The sequence below is a fragment of the Opisthocomus hoazin genome, chromosome 4, assembly GCF_030867145.1.
Source record: "Opisthocomus hoazin isolate bOpiHoa1 chromosome 4, bOpiHoa1.hap1, whole genome shotgun sequence".
In the NCBI taxonomy this organism is placed as follows: Eukaryota; Metazoa; Chordata; class Aves; order Opisthocomiformes; family Opisthocomidae; genus Opisthocomus; species Opisthocomus hoazin.
Window position 1 is genome coordinate 83745586 of NC_134417.1, and position 15412 is coordinate 83760997.

Sequence of the window (15412 nt, forward strand, 5' to 3'; positions counted from 1 at the left end):
TCTCCATTCAGTTTTCTGCACAAAAGACATATTTGACTCTTCCTACCCATCAGTTCATGTTATCATTCCTTATTATTGTTGTGCACTATCTTGATTTTTTTCAGTTAGAGCTATCCCAGTTGTGTGAGCTGAGGACTTTTGAAATGCCGTTCTTGGACCATGTTTCTTAATCCTACTGTAGGAAAACAAACATGTGCTCTCTATTTAGAATCATTCACAGATGGTGTTAAGGACCCAAGGAGGCCCATCAAGCACGCCCAGTGTTGGCATACCCAGTGTTGGCATACCCAGGTGTTTCTTTTTTTGTTTCTCTCATTAGCAGTGTTTAGCAGTGCTTACCCTGCAAGGTCTTCTTACCAGATAGCAACTAAACCTGAAAGAAGCAGATAAATATGGAGTGAGCTTTCATTCTAGGCTATTAAAAATGCTAATGGTTATTGGCTTATTTAGATTTAAGAAACACATACTGGCTAAAACTTTATGGTAACGTGAAGTTATTATGGTCTGCAAGTGTGAAGAGATGTTAGGTTCTCACATGGCTGTTGCATGAAGAGCATGGAAGGAAGAAGCAGAGAACCCTCAACAACAGAAAGGATTTAGGAGGTTTGTATTTTCCCAATTTCTGATTGATATCTGAAGTATAGAAGAAACTTAGCTGTTCTTGCCTGTTGTTTGTTTGGTTGTTTTGATGATTATAAGACAATTTTTGATAAAGGGGGGATATGGCCTACTTCTTATTTAGTTAATAAAAATGTGTACAGATTTTGTCTGTTCTTCAAAGAAATGTTTTAAGTAAAATAATCATGAATTAGTTAACTAGGGGAAAGGACAGAGAAATAAACAGAATCTATTTGATCAGTGGATTTAAAAAAGTTATTTTAGGTGAATTACTACAGCTTTTTCTAGGTTAAGTTCAGATGATTTCAGCTGCTCTCTTGATGGTCATAACCTTCAGAGGCACCTCTTACAAATCCAAACAAACTGTATATTTCAGTGTGGTTTGAACTTTCCTTTTTCGTCTTCAGAAAAGCAGAACTGCTGTATACCTGATGGAAGGAGAAAAATAATAATTTTGTAAGTGTGTCATGAAAAGAATATCTTGACAAAGAGATTAAAACTTCTAGGTGCTCGACTTGCAACAGCATTTTGTGATTATGTTGTGTTGACTGTATGAGAAACAGTGCTGGAGATGTAGGGTAGAGGGAGAAGAAAGGGAGGTAGAATATTCTGTGAGGTCCTGTGGAATCTCCTTTCATGGCTAGTTAACACAGAATGCACAATGTAAATTATTTTAATATATAGAAAAGATACCTGCCCTCATTTCAAACAGTTGTAAAGTTAAAAAAAGTAGAGAAAATGTGTGTACATATGAGTGGGATCGATACAAATGGTCCTTGCACCTGACACAACTTAGTAGAATTGCAACCTACTAATGTCTGTGTTTGGAAGAAAGGATAAAGCTAGGTATGCATTTATTTATTCTTTTTGACTTCTCCTTGAGAGGCCTACTTACCTTGGTGCACGGAAGTTCACTATATTGGTTTATATTGCACAGTCAGCCTGGGCTCTTCTGACCTGCAGTGAGCTTTGCTCATGTAAACTCTCCTGGAATTCACTATGATAAATTATCAAGAATATAGTTTATAAGCATGTGACTTATGTCAGTAGAAGTTAATGGACATATAACACACCTTTGCAAACCCTTACATTTAAGAATGCGAAAAAACATAGGTATCCAAGTATATGGGATAATCCTTACTGGTGTGCTAACTAGATTTTAATTAGCTCCAGGATGTGTCGGGGAACTACTCTCCCTATATTACGAGATGCACTGCATAGACTTGGGTGCCTTGGTTACATGGGGCGAGGAAGATTAGCTGAACTTCTTGTGGCTGCTGGTGTGCCTATGCACAACTAAGTTGCTGCTCCAACCTGCTTTGTCACTACTGAGATGTGGGGACCATACAAGTGTTAGGGAAGAGCTGAAACTTTAATCTAAATTAAGAAACCTGTGTTTAAATTCTAGGTTAAGCAAAGCAATATAAGTGTACCTGTTCTGTTTTAGTCTCCATCAGCTGGTGGAATAGTTATATGGAGAATTTGTTCTTTCAGGGCTGCTGTATGAAGTAAGATTTGGGGGTTGTGTTTTGGGTCTTTTGTAGGGTTTGAAGGTATTACATAAACAGTTCATATGTTTTGGGAGATGATTTCTGGTAGGGAGGACTGTTTGATAGATGATGAAATGTTACTTTGATTCCGTAAGGTATGGACTGAATTAAGTGCTTTTTGGAGACAATACCACTTCACTCTTCAGTGGTGACTTATTACCACCATTGCTATTAGTAGGTAGATGATGTTTAAAATGAAATATGATGTTTCTGAATGTCACAGCAAATAAGAACAAAAAGTAAATTAGTAGTTAAATTAGGATATTGACTGGTTGGGTGAAGTATGCGTAGCAACCAACTCCAGCAATAAATAACTTAAATATTTTTCAAGGAGTTTTGGAGGTCCTTGTCTGTTTTAGAGTAATCATAGATGGATATAGCTTGCAATGCATTGATTTTATTAGTTTGCTCTCCAAGCCACAAGTTTCCAAGGCTAATTGCATCAGATGCCTTACTGCAGTATGCATCAAATAACCAACTATTATTAAAAGAGAAACTAAAACATGATAAAATCGGTTTTCTTTTGTGCTTTTCATGGAATATATATTAGGTGATAAAGCAAAACTTATCAAATAAGATCAGAGTGCGTTTCAATTGGAGTTCTGTACCATACTCATTTTGTTCACCCTGTATGTGGATTTTTCTGCTTCTGAGACTATCAGTATATTATAGGATGGCCTACCTGTAGCAGGTTGCCATGGGCAGCAGGTGGCTGTGATCTCAGCTCCCAGGTGCTTCAAAATCAGCAGGGTCTAGCTGAACCAGTTACTGGTTTAATGTGCCACTCCACTAGAAACTTTTGTGGTTGCAACTTCTCATCTGAAACCTTTTGGGTCTACAGCACAGCCACTACAAGACTGCCTGTCTACTCCACCACAGGACGACACCTGCAGTCCCTCGCTGGACATGGACATTTCAGGCTTCTGGTTTTAAATCTTTTGTGATCTCTCGGGAAAACAAGGCAGAGAGATTTAAACAGTGGTTTGTGGTTTTTTTTTCTTCTTAACCATAAAACCTTTTCTTTTAGAAGAGATATTTTCAGATTTCTGAAAGCAGGAATATTGAACTCTACTTTTTTTTTTGGTCTGGTTTGCCTAGCACTTGAGGAAAAGATCTTTTTTTTTGTTTTTGTTTCAGGCACTCATCTTTTAAGTCATCATTACTGTGCTTTAAATTAGAACTCATCTTCTTGCACTATATACTCTGTGCCGGTGTGTTTTGGTCACTGCCTGTCATCGTTCTTGTCTTATATTCTTTATGGGTCAATATATAGTTAAAGCATTCTTCTGCTTTGCTGGATCAGTACCAAGGCTGCAAATGGATAGCTTCAGTGAGTTTTCAGACACTCTTTCAGGTCAAATCACTGTTACATTAGACTTGTCTGGAGCAAAACTACATGCGTCTCAGAAAAATGTCATGAACTACAGTTTGTGTATTGTTGCTGTTCTACACTATTTGCAGAAGCTTTTCTGGTCTGAATCTTCCTCTACCTTTCAAAAAGTACAAAATGTATATCTACAGTTTATTGGTGCATATGTAAAAGGAGGAGAGAACACTTCTACTGGTGTGCATATTTTAGGCTTTCATTAGCTGTTTAAGGGTATATATATGTGGTCTTTGCAGGCAGGTTTGGAGTAGATGTAAGGGACTCTGCTGGTGCTCCAATATGTCTTGAATTCATGTAGATGTGCTTGTCTAGCTCTGTGCTAATAAATACTGCTGAGAGACACAATACATTAGTTCAGGCTTAATGATGTGCTAATACAGTTACCTGCTGAAAGGCTATGCAGGCGTGCATAAATCACTCTATCCCCCTGAACTTTTCTTTTAGCAGAGTTAGGACTCGAGTAATTCACAGGCAGAGTGTTGAGTCTTTTAGGTGCTGGGTTTTTTTTTTTAAGAGCAGCCTATTCAATCCATTTGACTCTCTGATGAATAGAGGTGTTTGTACTCCATGCTTCTGTGGAGATAGGCACGGCTGGGGAGAGAGGATTTGTTCCCGTGTTTAGATGTAGTAAAGTTCCTGGCTATTTCTTGATGCACAGTGTAAAACTGTTCAAGATCACTTAATTTCTGTAATTCCCTATGTCCATTTATAAACTTCAGGTACTTCCCAGAGAAGTTAAAAAGCTTATTTGTGAAAATGTGTTCTCTAGGGCAGCTTCTGTGTTCAGAACACAGCCTCATTCCTTGGATTTTATCCAGTCCTAGCTCTTTATCTTTGTCAGAAAATGAGAAGAAAAGAAACTACTGGTTGGGCTAACAGACCACATATCCTTAACAGTAGCACAATATTTCACTCTGCTTCCGTACTTGGTCCTTGTCCCCATCCCACAGTGTGGAGTGACCAAAGCAGAGGCACATCTTGACCACTTCTCTGCTCCCTTCACAAGTATCAACAGGAGTTAATTTTATTCAAAGATGAAAGGGATAATACCTAGTGTCTCACTACTTGGTTAGGTGATGCTAGCGACAGGAGAACAGAATACTTCATCTGTGAACATGTACACAAGTGGATGAGCTGGGATTGCCAACCTGGATACAGTTTCTAGGGTGAGGTACGGGGCTGGTAGCAGGGTCCCATAAAGCAGCATGTTTTGGAACAAATTTCCTACTTCAAATGAGGAGAAAAAAAAACAAGAATAGTTTTTGTAGGCTTGTACTAATTTGTCAGCTGTCTGTGGAGGTATCGTGCTGTTGGTATGGATGTCTTAATTTTCAAGCCTTTCTCCAAAGGGTTAGTGCTCCTAAGGATCTAGGCATAGCCTGTGGTTGCAGTTACTAAATCCAAGCCTAATTTGAGCAATTTATACCTGATTCCTAGGCTTGTCTCATCACAGTAGAAATATCTTTAGGAAACTCCCGATTTCTTGGTGGATATTTTTGTAGTATATTGCAGCTTTACTGTGCTGTGGTATAACAACACACTCAAAATTGAGAGAACAAAGTTCCTCAAAGTACTAAACAATAGACATGCATGGAGAAAACAGAAGCCTCAGTAGACGAATGAGGGGGAAGAAAAGCATCAAGATTATTCTGGATGTCACCAGCTAGTAAGACATGCTGTCCAACCAGACCTGTTTTCACATTCTTGACTTTCTGTACTGTCCAATTTAGATTCCTAAGGCCAACCAAATGTCTGACACTTGTCGAGTGTTTAATAGCATGAGAGGTCTTCAGTTTGGACTAATATCCACAGTTTGAAACCTGTATTAATTTTTACCTTTCCATTGTGTTTTTAGGCTGCCTATTTGAGGATGACCTTTGTAAATCTTCTGAAATCTGTGTAAATGGTAAGTCTTCAGTGTTTTGTTTGCTGACTACTATGTGCTCTGCTGTGTAGATGCTATGTGGTCGATTCAATAAGCCAAATCTGTGTATGAATGAGGAGGAGAGGAAAGGGTGGAAAAAACATAAGTACCAGGTATGACTATTCTGGTCAGCAGTTAGGGGAAATTCAATAGATTTAAAATTTGTATAAATATTCTTTCAATCTTGAACAATATTATCTTCTTTTATGAGAGAGATTGTAGTTAAATTAAACACATTGAAATATGCTAACATTTAATTTGCCTTAACGCAGGGTGAAAATAACTGCTTTTTTATCTTGAAGCTGTTGATCTTTTTAGAGGACGATGTTGAGTAATTGTCAGCTTCCTTTTCTTCAAAAGGTGGTTATTTGTTATAATAAGAAAGAAGGTCTCAAAGGAAGACCACCTTCGTTCCCAATTACGTTGTGTCCATTTTCAGTGATTTTACTTGAACTATGTAGAAGCAACATTCTTCTCCTCTCCTTCAGAATTTCTTTTCAGTAAGTCAAAAAGACAAACACAAATGTATGCAGAAGTCTAACAATCTCTGAGTATTGTTAGAAAAAGTCTTTCCTACTATTCCATTAATGTGCCACATGAAGTCATTTAAGTCCTGATGAAAGACAGACAATGTTTAGAGAGAGATCATCTGAAGCACTTACTGTTGTGAAATGTGTAGATCTGTAATTAGGGATTTTTTTTTGAATTATATATTATGTATGAAATTTTATCTTTGAATGTATGGCATAAAGTAGTTTTGTTTTCTGTCAAACACAGAGGCTAATAATATGGGTCTATAAATAGATAAACTTTATAAATATCCTAATTTAACAAATATTTAAGATAAAATGAGATTAAATTTCCAGTATTGTTGAATGTCAGACAAATGCAGGCAGGAGAGGAAACAAAAGACAAATATGGTTGAGGATTTTAGAGGAATGAAAATAGATAGAAGGTTAGAAACAGTGCATTTATTAACATTTTGGAAGGTAATTCTTGAATAAAGCTGTTGTTTAAAAATTCTGCATTGACAATTTCCATGATTCACCCCAGGAAAGGTGGTGGCAGTTTTCTACAGTGGTGCATTTTGCTGACTACCAATGATCTTCAGTGCCTAGCTGTAGTCTTCCCCAGTGCAAGTATATTTAGTTGGATTTTATGATAGGCCACCATTATATCTGGCAGATAGCGTATAATGGGGAATTTATGCAGCAGATGAGAGTAGAGGAATGTATGTACTTTAACTGATAGCACAAAGTCTTAAGTAGAGATGTTCCTATACATGTCACTTCATAGCTTCTTGCTCTACCTGTTTTCTTAATAGAAGATGCAGTTTCTAAAAACTCAACAGGACTTTCATTAGCATGCAAACTTAACTATGGAAACTGTACCTTTGAATTCAGAATGGACCTCTTCTGTAGATCTACTCTTGTTTTGGCATAAATGTAATTTAAAGAGCAGTAATGAATAAGTCAGTTGATCAATGACATTTCCTAATGGCTCATCTTAATTAAAAAAATGCATGCAGGGATTCTGTCAATGTGTTTAAGCTCACTGAATTTAATTTTTTGTGTTGTCTATATTGGATTTTAAATGCTGTCCTTGATGCAAGTAATACACCATTCTTCAGAAAATTAACAGAATCTTTGGAGGATCGTCCTTTGAAGTACTGAAATACCATCAGAATTTAATTTTTGTGTGCACCAGAAAAGAGAGTCACTTGCTTTAAATTTAAGAATTTCTTCCCTGTGAGGGTGACGGAGCACTGGAACAGGCTGACCAGGGGGGTTGTGGAGTCTCCTCCTCTGGAGATATTCAAGACCCGCCTGGACAGGGTCCTCTGCAGCCTACTGTAGATGACCCTGCTTCGGCAGGAGGATTGGACTAGATGACCCACAGAGGTCCCTTCCAACCCCTACTATTCTGTGATTCTGCTTCTGAGCAGTCCTTCCGATGTTGCCTGTCCAAACTCCTCCTGGTTCAACTGTATCTCTGAAGCTTTTCAGAAATCCTGATCTATTAAAATGCAAGTGCTTTGCTGGATTTGAAATCTCAGGAAGTTAAGTCTGCGGAGGTCACTATGTTCAGGAGCAGAGCTTACTTTGTGTATTGCAAGGTTGTGGAAAGGTTTGCCTCCTCTGTCCCACAAGTGGATATTTCTGAAGTACAGTGTTCACTGTGGGTAAGAAACAGCAGCTACTTTTGGGTAGCATCTTTGAAATGTCGGTGATCTGAAGATCTGAATCTGATTCCTGCAAGAGGGCTGATAAATTTTGATCTTTCTTGTGGCCTTCAGGAAATGTAACTAAACTGCGTTTTCAAAATGGAAGCTGGGTTTGGCTATTGAAGGCAGAAGTCACAGTATTTGCTATCTCACATCATGTTATCAGGTGGAGACTTCAAGTACTTTTCATGCATCAGACTGGTGAAAGGATAACAAAAACACCAGTAATTGAGCTGTTTCATAAGAAAAATACTGTTTTTTTCCTTCTCATTAGTTTTTCAGTAAAATACTATTTTTTTCCTTCTCATTAGTTTTTCAGTGACTTAATCTCTTCTTCAAGATTTTGATAAATGTTCATTTGCACGAATAGAAAAGGGATATTAAAGAAACTTCTATTTGTTAAAAGCCATGTAATCCAGTTGTAAGATCTGATATAAACAGCATAACTGTATCAGTTGCATCGCTTACATCTGTTTAGGTCATCTGCCATTTCAGCAGGGCAAAGAACCTGCTGTAATAATGATTGTTGACTTTGCTGCTGCTTTCCCTCATCATCTAAAGGTCTCTTTTGGCTTCAGTGATGAGTTCTAGCTTATGTTTGTTTAATAACTCCAGCAGCATTCATGCAATATTAATTTATTTCCATAAACCTTTTATCAGTTTCCTGAGCTGCACTGACTCATCAAGTGGTTAATAAGGAACATATTGTTTCATGTTTATTTTAATGGCAAAAGGATAAGACAGGCAAAAAGACCAAGTCTTAATTTTCAAGCCTTTCTTCAAAGGGTTAGTGCTCCTCAGGATCTAGTTGATTTTCCTGGACCCTTCCTTTGTGAAGGAATAACTTTGTGGTGTGAAGTGGCTTAGGTGTCATTTATGTCATTTCTGGTACACAGAATCATTACCTCTGTTTTACAGTTAGATGAAAATGCCAGTTTCTCCATCTAAAATGCTTGAAACTTGAAAGCTCGCAGCTAAAAAACTTAATATGAAAGGCGGATATGCTTATGAGCTGCAGACCCTAATAGACAATAATCTGGCATGCTCTAAGCTTGGAAATGCTTGCTCCCCAGTAAGTGTTGATAAGGTGGTGCAGGTGCCAAAGGCAGGCAACAAAAATATCTTAATTAAACAAGGTATATAAAGGGAAAACAATAATAGAAGGAATAGGATTTGAAATGAGGGTATGAGTAGTGACACAACTGTGGGTGAAGAGGGATATGGTGTTCACATGGTCACATGCATTTTTCTGCCTGAGTTGGAAATTTAAGCTAATGAGTTTGCCTGTGTATGTATTTTTATTTTCTTAATGATTGTGCTTAGAATGTGTTTGTACATAAAGGAAAGAAAGAAGCATTGAGAAGGAATTTTTAGATGATCTCTCAGACAGAGATCATTCACTTACCCTTGAACACTCCTTGTATCTATGTATTAAACCTAGTACAGTTGGGTAAGTGGGAATATGTCATGTTCTGTTTTGCATTTATGTAAAACATCAGCTCACATAGCTTCCTCACTGGAAGGTTTAAACAAACTGGTTCTTGACAGCAGCAAAGCAAAGACTAGTTCTTATCCTTTCTTATGAAATCGCTCTGTTGAATACTGGTAGTGCCACTGGGAAAGACACCATGTGGTATAGACAAAAGCATTCATTTCAAAATAACCTCGTTTATTGTTCTCATTCCTCCCTTTATTAAACTGTTTGAACTGCTCATTTAGAAGGATGGCATTCTTTCCTTTAGGTTTAATCTCCAGATATTTTGCTTCAGAAAGAAGCTTTGTGCTGTGTTCTATCCATGCGTGGATACCATGATATCTTTGCTCCTTATCAACAGAGCCTTTATAAATCAGGGCAGTTTTATTTATGAGAGATGTTGTGGCTGCAAGCCTCCTTCCTGCATGAAATCATAACAGGGTTCATGCAGACAAGATCAGATTGTAGAAAACAGCTCTGTGAGGCCAACCAAAAAAGTTAATTAAATACAGTTGTTGGCGCAGTGTGCATCATTAAGTCAAGCCTCACTGACAACCACTAAACCTCTCCTAGGAAGACATGGTCTAGTGTCTGCAGTAGTGTTTGAAGACGCTGTGCTTCTGAAAAGCTGTATAAACAGCTATGCACAGCTGAATCAATATTGCTTTTTGTATGCAAGCTGCACTTGTTAGGAGGGACTTAGGTTACCACAGTGTGTCAAAGGTGTCCAAGCATTGCAGTACAAAGTCATGAGCCTTTCTGAGTTTGCATGTCTCCAGATAGTTCAGAATATTAATGTACTTTCTTCCTTGGCTACAGAGCTCCTTGCATGTTTGGAGTATAAGTGACTGCATGTGCTGGTGATGAGCCATAAATGGTAAACGTGCTACAGATGATAAGGGAGAGGAGTCAGGATCCTTGAAATGGTTTCTTGAACTTAATGTGTTACACTTTGAGGTTTTCCAGATCGTTGCCTAATAGGATGGAATTACGGAGGGAGATGCACCTCAGCATTGTTCAGCTAACAGATGTCTGCAGCTACATCTGCATTTGCAAGGCACTGGTGTTACAAAAGCTATCAAATTTTTGTCAAATAACACTGTAAATCTGTGCATAAGCTTTCCGAAGGTTTTCGGTAAGCATCAGTGCTTGTTAGAAATAAATTCAGACTGCTGAGGAGTAATGCTAAGTGGTACCTCTGCATACAGTTGCTTTATTATATGTGTAGAGAATTTCTGTGCTTTCCAAGGGTGTGGGAATTCTTCACAAAAAACTGAAGTTCTAATACCACCCTATGAGGTAAACCTGATGTTGTCATTTCTGACCTGAAAACTGAGGTAAATAGGAGTGCATGTATTTTTGGAGTAAAAACCCAACCATATAAATATAAGAATTTGCTTTCCATGGTTATTCCATGCCAGTTTGAGGAGATCGTGGGTTTTTTTTGTCAGACTTAGTTTTTTAAAGTATACTTTGAGTAAGTATTATGTCAGAAGAATGTCAGAATCTGGTATGATGCTGAAGGAGTAAACTTTAAAGTCTGCCACTGCATATTGGTATTCTGAAAACCCACACCTTCAGAAATATTTACACGCTTCATGCAACTAAAATCAAGGGTGAGTTAACACCTAAATCTGCTGAGAATCTGTGGTTATGAGGATGGTGCCTTAGTTATTAGGAACATTTTTTTAAGGAGTTCATACACACCTTTTTTGAAATAATTCTGTGGAAACAGAGATGAAAATTTGTTCACTTTTTTCACCACACTTGTTCTCCACCAGGTTATGTGATGGTGGTGTAATAGAAGCAAGTAAATTATATGGAGTCTGTTTAGGAGGAAGACTCCAGTTTCCCATTAGCCTGCATACTCCCTCATCTTAGCTCTCACTTCCTCTTGCATTATGAGGCTTTAAAGACACCTGTATTAATGACAGTGTCAGAGCTCCTCGGGGTTAATGAGCAGAAGTGACATTGGAACACAATTTCTCTTTTGAGTGGTGATAACAAAATGAAAGGGAGCAGAACTTGATGACTGGAGGAATTTGAGGGTTTCTTAGCTCTACTCCACCGCACCATGCTGCTGATTTGCAAATAAATTAGACCAGCTCAGTTTCTAAACTAGGTGGGTCTGGCTTGCTACTCGGTATACATAACATTCACTAATGGGAGCACTTTCAGTGTTGATGCTGAACATTTCTGAGCTATTTGAGGTAAAAGCACTATGGAAAAAGTAGCAGTTTAATTTTACCATTAGGTTATAAGTGCCAGACAGTGATGACTTTATCTGCTTTACCTTGCAACAATGTGGTGGTTTTTTTCTTCTCAAACAAGAGGCCCATGTATCTTCCAAACTATCTATTAGTGTCTTGTTTGTCTCAATGTGGTGTTAAAATAGCTGCCTGTGTGATAGTGGGGTAGAAGTGTCTAGCACAACTGGTATTAAAACTGGACTAGTAATCAAAGGTGAAGTTACAATCTTCTCATTAGGAAAAGATGCTTAGCATGATAATGCGTCCATGGCTGTCCACGTCCCAACTGTCACTAAGAGCTTTATTTTTTGCGGAGAATCTCAAGTTGTAGCTCCTGCAGGGCACAAAACCATCGCTCAGACTTTACTGGCAGCCCACTGGTCTGAACCAAGTGAGAGGCAAGTATGTACAACCATAAAGCTACCCACAGCCATAGGTAATCCTTTATATTCCTGTGTCCTGTACTAGTATATAAGTCTTGGAGCTGCTGAGTGTTGCATAGTGTTATTTCATGTGGACAGATCTCCTTTTTCTTACAGCTCAGGCAAGAATGCTACTATGTTGTCATATGGAAACTTTAATTTTTGTCTTCGTGTTTTGACTTGCAGTAGCATATTTTCTTGCTCCAAAAATCAGCATTAGGTTTCAAAGAACCAGGGCAAGCACTGCAAGTAAAATTGCTTAACCAGTGTATGTTTGATTTTGGCAGGATTTTGGTGTTTGACTCAAAAAGTTTGGTTAAAAGACTTTACCTTCGTAGGTTGGGTAGGGACTACACAGGAGGGGGCCTATGTCATTTGAGAATAAACTTCATTATCTAGTATCTCTCTCTTTTACACATATTATGTATTTGTGGTGATAAGGTGGATGGCTTTCCAGAATCTAATGTAATGATCTCATATTAAGTAGGATTGAAGTTCTGAAATTTTTGGATTTGCCTTTTTTCAAAATATTCAGTGTTTCTCCATTAAATATTTGAGTTGATTTGAAGTTACAAGATATGTGTGAGTGTTCATTAGAAAAAAACAACATGATCTTATTTCTCTGCTTTTTGGAACTTGTGCTAGGGAGGATACATGCAATTTATGGCAACTTTTAATAGGACAGTGTAACACAGATTTTCAATGTTTCATGAAAATATTTGGGTATTTGAGATTGTCTATATCATGTAAATTATTAGTGTGTGGTGGAGCCCTTCATTAAGTCTTTTTGGGTAAGTTATGTAGCAGTTGTTGGCACATTTGTTGGACGTGTCCAGAGATGTTCCCTATTTCATTATTTTATTACGCTCGCAAAAAAAAAGAAATTGTAACATTTGGGAGACCATGGAAAAGTACAGCCCATTTGGAAAAGTGCATTAGGGAGTCTCTCTGTAAAATTTGTGCCTGATGAATCATGAAACACAAGAGCCTGAAAAGGACAGCGTGGTCTGTAGAGAAGAGAACACCAAGCTGTAATGTTCTGGCAATGAGGTGGAAAGCAAATGATTCCTGGTTTGGAGTGACACTGCAGCAGTGTTCCTCTGCTTAAAGGCCGTCATATTTTTTTCCCTTCTTGTGTCAAGGGACATTGAGAAATGTTATGGTTTACTTCATGGTTGAGATCTTTGGGTTGTGCCTTTTGGGGGGGGGGGAGGGGAAGGAATAATAGGCAGGTTTTTTTCTCTAAATTGTTCATCTCTTTTTTTTTTTTTTAAAAAAAAACCAAAAACACACACACAAAAAAACCCACCAAAAACAACCCCCCCCAAAGACCCTGCATAAACATATTTATGAACGAAGAATAGTAACATAAATTGTCAAAACAAGGGAGAGGTGAAATTGGCAGCGACAGCTACACAGCCATATTCTGATTATTGGGCAACTCCAGATTGGAATGATTTGACTTTTTTCTGGTATGTTCTGCCAGATGTCTTCTACTTAGCGTATTGATTAGTTACGAATGTGTAACTCCAAAACCGAAATGCATAACTTTGGACCTACTTGCTTATTTTGGGCTTCACCTAATCTGTTAAATGTGAAACTGATATTTGCCTTTGTTCCCCTGAATATCAAAAAGTGAATGTTGGTTTCCGTGTAACAGTGGCTAACTGCGTCAATCAGGTTAATTATCATTAATTGTCAAGGTACTTTGGTAATTAGCAGAGGCAATGATGGGAGTGTCTAAAAGAGGATAGACTAGAAAACTTTGAACACATTTCCTGCCTGAGAAAATTGTATCCTTTTTTAATAATCATGTTCCTTGTATCTTTCTTTTCAAAAGGTTCAGTAATCCCGTCTAATAGTACATATGCTTAAAAAATAGGATCATGAATCAGACTATATTTTCAAAATATACCAATTTTACCAGGCCATTAATGAATGACTCTTGACTGTTTATTATATACATTTTCTTATTTGTGGGATGCAGGGCTGTAGATTTCTTAAATGTCTTCTGCATAATATGCTTTTGGATGTTTCTTTACAGTTACAAGTTTATCTGTGCTTAAGATGCCCCACCTTTTATTTTTATTATTCTTTTTTCTTCAAAAAGTCTGTCACAAATCCTTCTTCCTGTTTGCTGGTCAAACTGCACACTGGTTAGCTGCTGGTGTATTACAACAATCATTTGATGAACACATTTTTGTTGCTGACTTCATAGCATTTGACAAACACTAACAAGTTTGAGTCTCAATCTGCCTTTAAACAATAAGCATAACAGGAAAAAAAAATTATTTATGGTTTGCATGTTGTGGTCCTGGCTAAGTAACTTCTCAAAGAGTATGAGAGAACTGAGTAACAAAACCCTATGACTTGGATCACCTGAAAGTTTTTCTGCCTCAGCAGGACAAAACTCTGATTACAGTTTCTGCAAGACATGATGACTTTTGTGTGAAGATAGCTTGTATGTGAAAATATATTCAATAATTATTAGCAACCATGATGTCATGCAAGAAGCTAAGGAGGAGGAGATTACTTCATAATAATCTAAATATGAGATGCAAGTTCATAGGCACATGAAAAACAAATATTTAATATATATGAAAATGACTTTCAATGACTGTTCTGAAAGGATGAACTAAACAGGTATGTTTGCTTGTCTTTATTTTTAAATAATGAATGTAGAAGTTTTATCATAAGTTGTGTACCTATTACTGGAAGTCCTTAATTTGGACTAGATTAGGTGCAAAGTAGAACATTCATTCAAAGATAACTAGAAAATGTATACCATCTCTTAAACGCTTAGAATAAATGCTCTGTAATAAAGAACAGCGAGAGGCTTTTTTGTTCTCTGTCCTCGTCTAATAAATAAGAACAATCTGAAAGTAAACTAAGAGTAGTGCTCTTGATTAACAGGTAAAGACCTGTTAATGAAAAGTCATTCTCTGTTATAAGCCATTCGAAGCCTTTAATTTAAATAGAGTTTTCTTTCATGCCCTACAACCTGAGTAGCAACAGCAACAGAAGTTGCTTTAGAGGTAGAACAATAAATACATTTTATGGTCCAAACCTCTCTATTGTAATGTAGTCCTTTACTTAAGTATCTTTGGCTGCCTGCTCTGCATAAGTTGAGAAATATTTGGTTGCTTTTGCTGCCATGTCAGCATGTTCCTCTGTTGGCCCTAAGGCAGAATCAGCATGATTTAAGAAGGCTGGTAATGGCAGTGGATGTTGAGGGAGAATAAGAGACTACAACACTTAGTGTTTGGACTCAAAACAATGGAAGATGTCTGTCAAACAAAAAATGTTTTGGTTTTCAATGTAATGTAGCAAACATTTGTGTTCATATTGAATTTGCAGTACTCTAAGGTTGAAAATATGTACCTAACTTGCTCTATTTAATCTTAGCCCTTTTAAGTTTGAGATGTAAAGATTTACTAGACTTTAATAACAATTAAGAGTTCCTACTTTACTGACAGCCTGCCTTCAATTTAATGGAATTTTGCTGATGGCTTATGCCAGGTAGTTTAATGGAACAAACTGTTCTATCATTGACAGTGTCTATTA

General features: G+C 37.4%; 1 protein-coding gene across 1 annotated transcript in view; it reads left to right on the forward strand.

The window, feature by feature from the left end:
• Positions 1-15412, forward strand: part of PTPRN2 (protein tyrosine phosphatase receptor type N2) — a 707013-nt gene that overhangs the window by 66239 nt on the left and 625362 nt on the right. The window contains exon 2 of the mRNA XM_075419758.1: positions 5411-5461. Coding sequence (XP_075275873.1) covers positions 5411-5461 — 51 coding nt within the window. The remainder of the gene's footprint in view (positions 1-5410; positions 5462-15412) is intronic.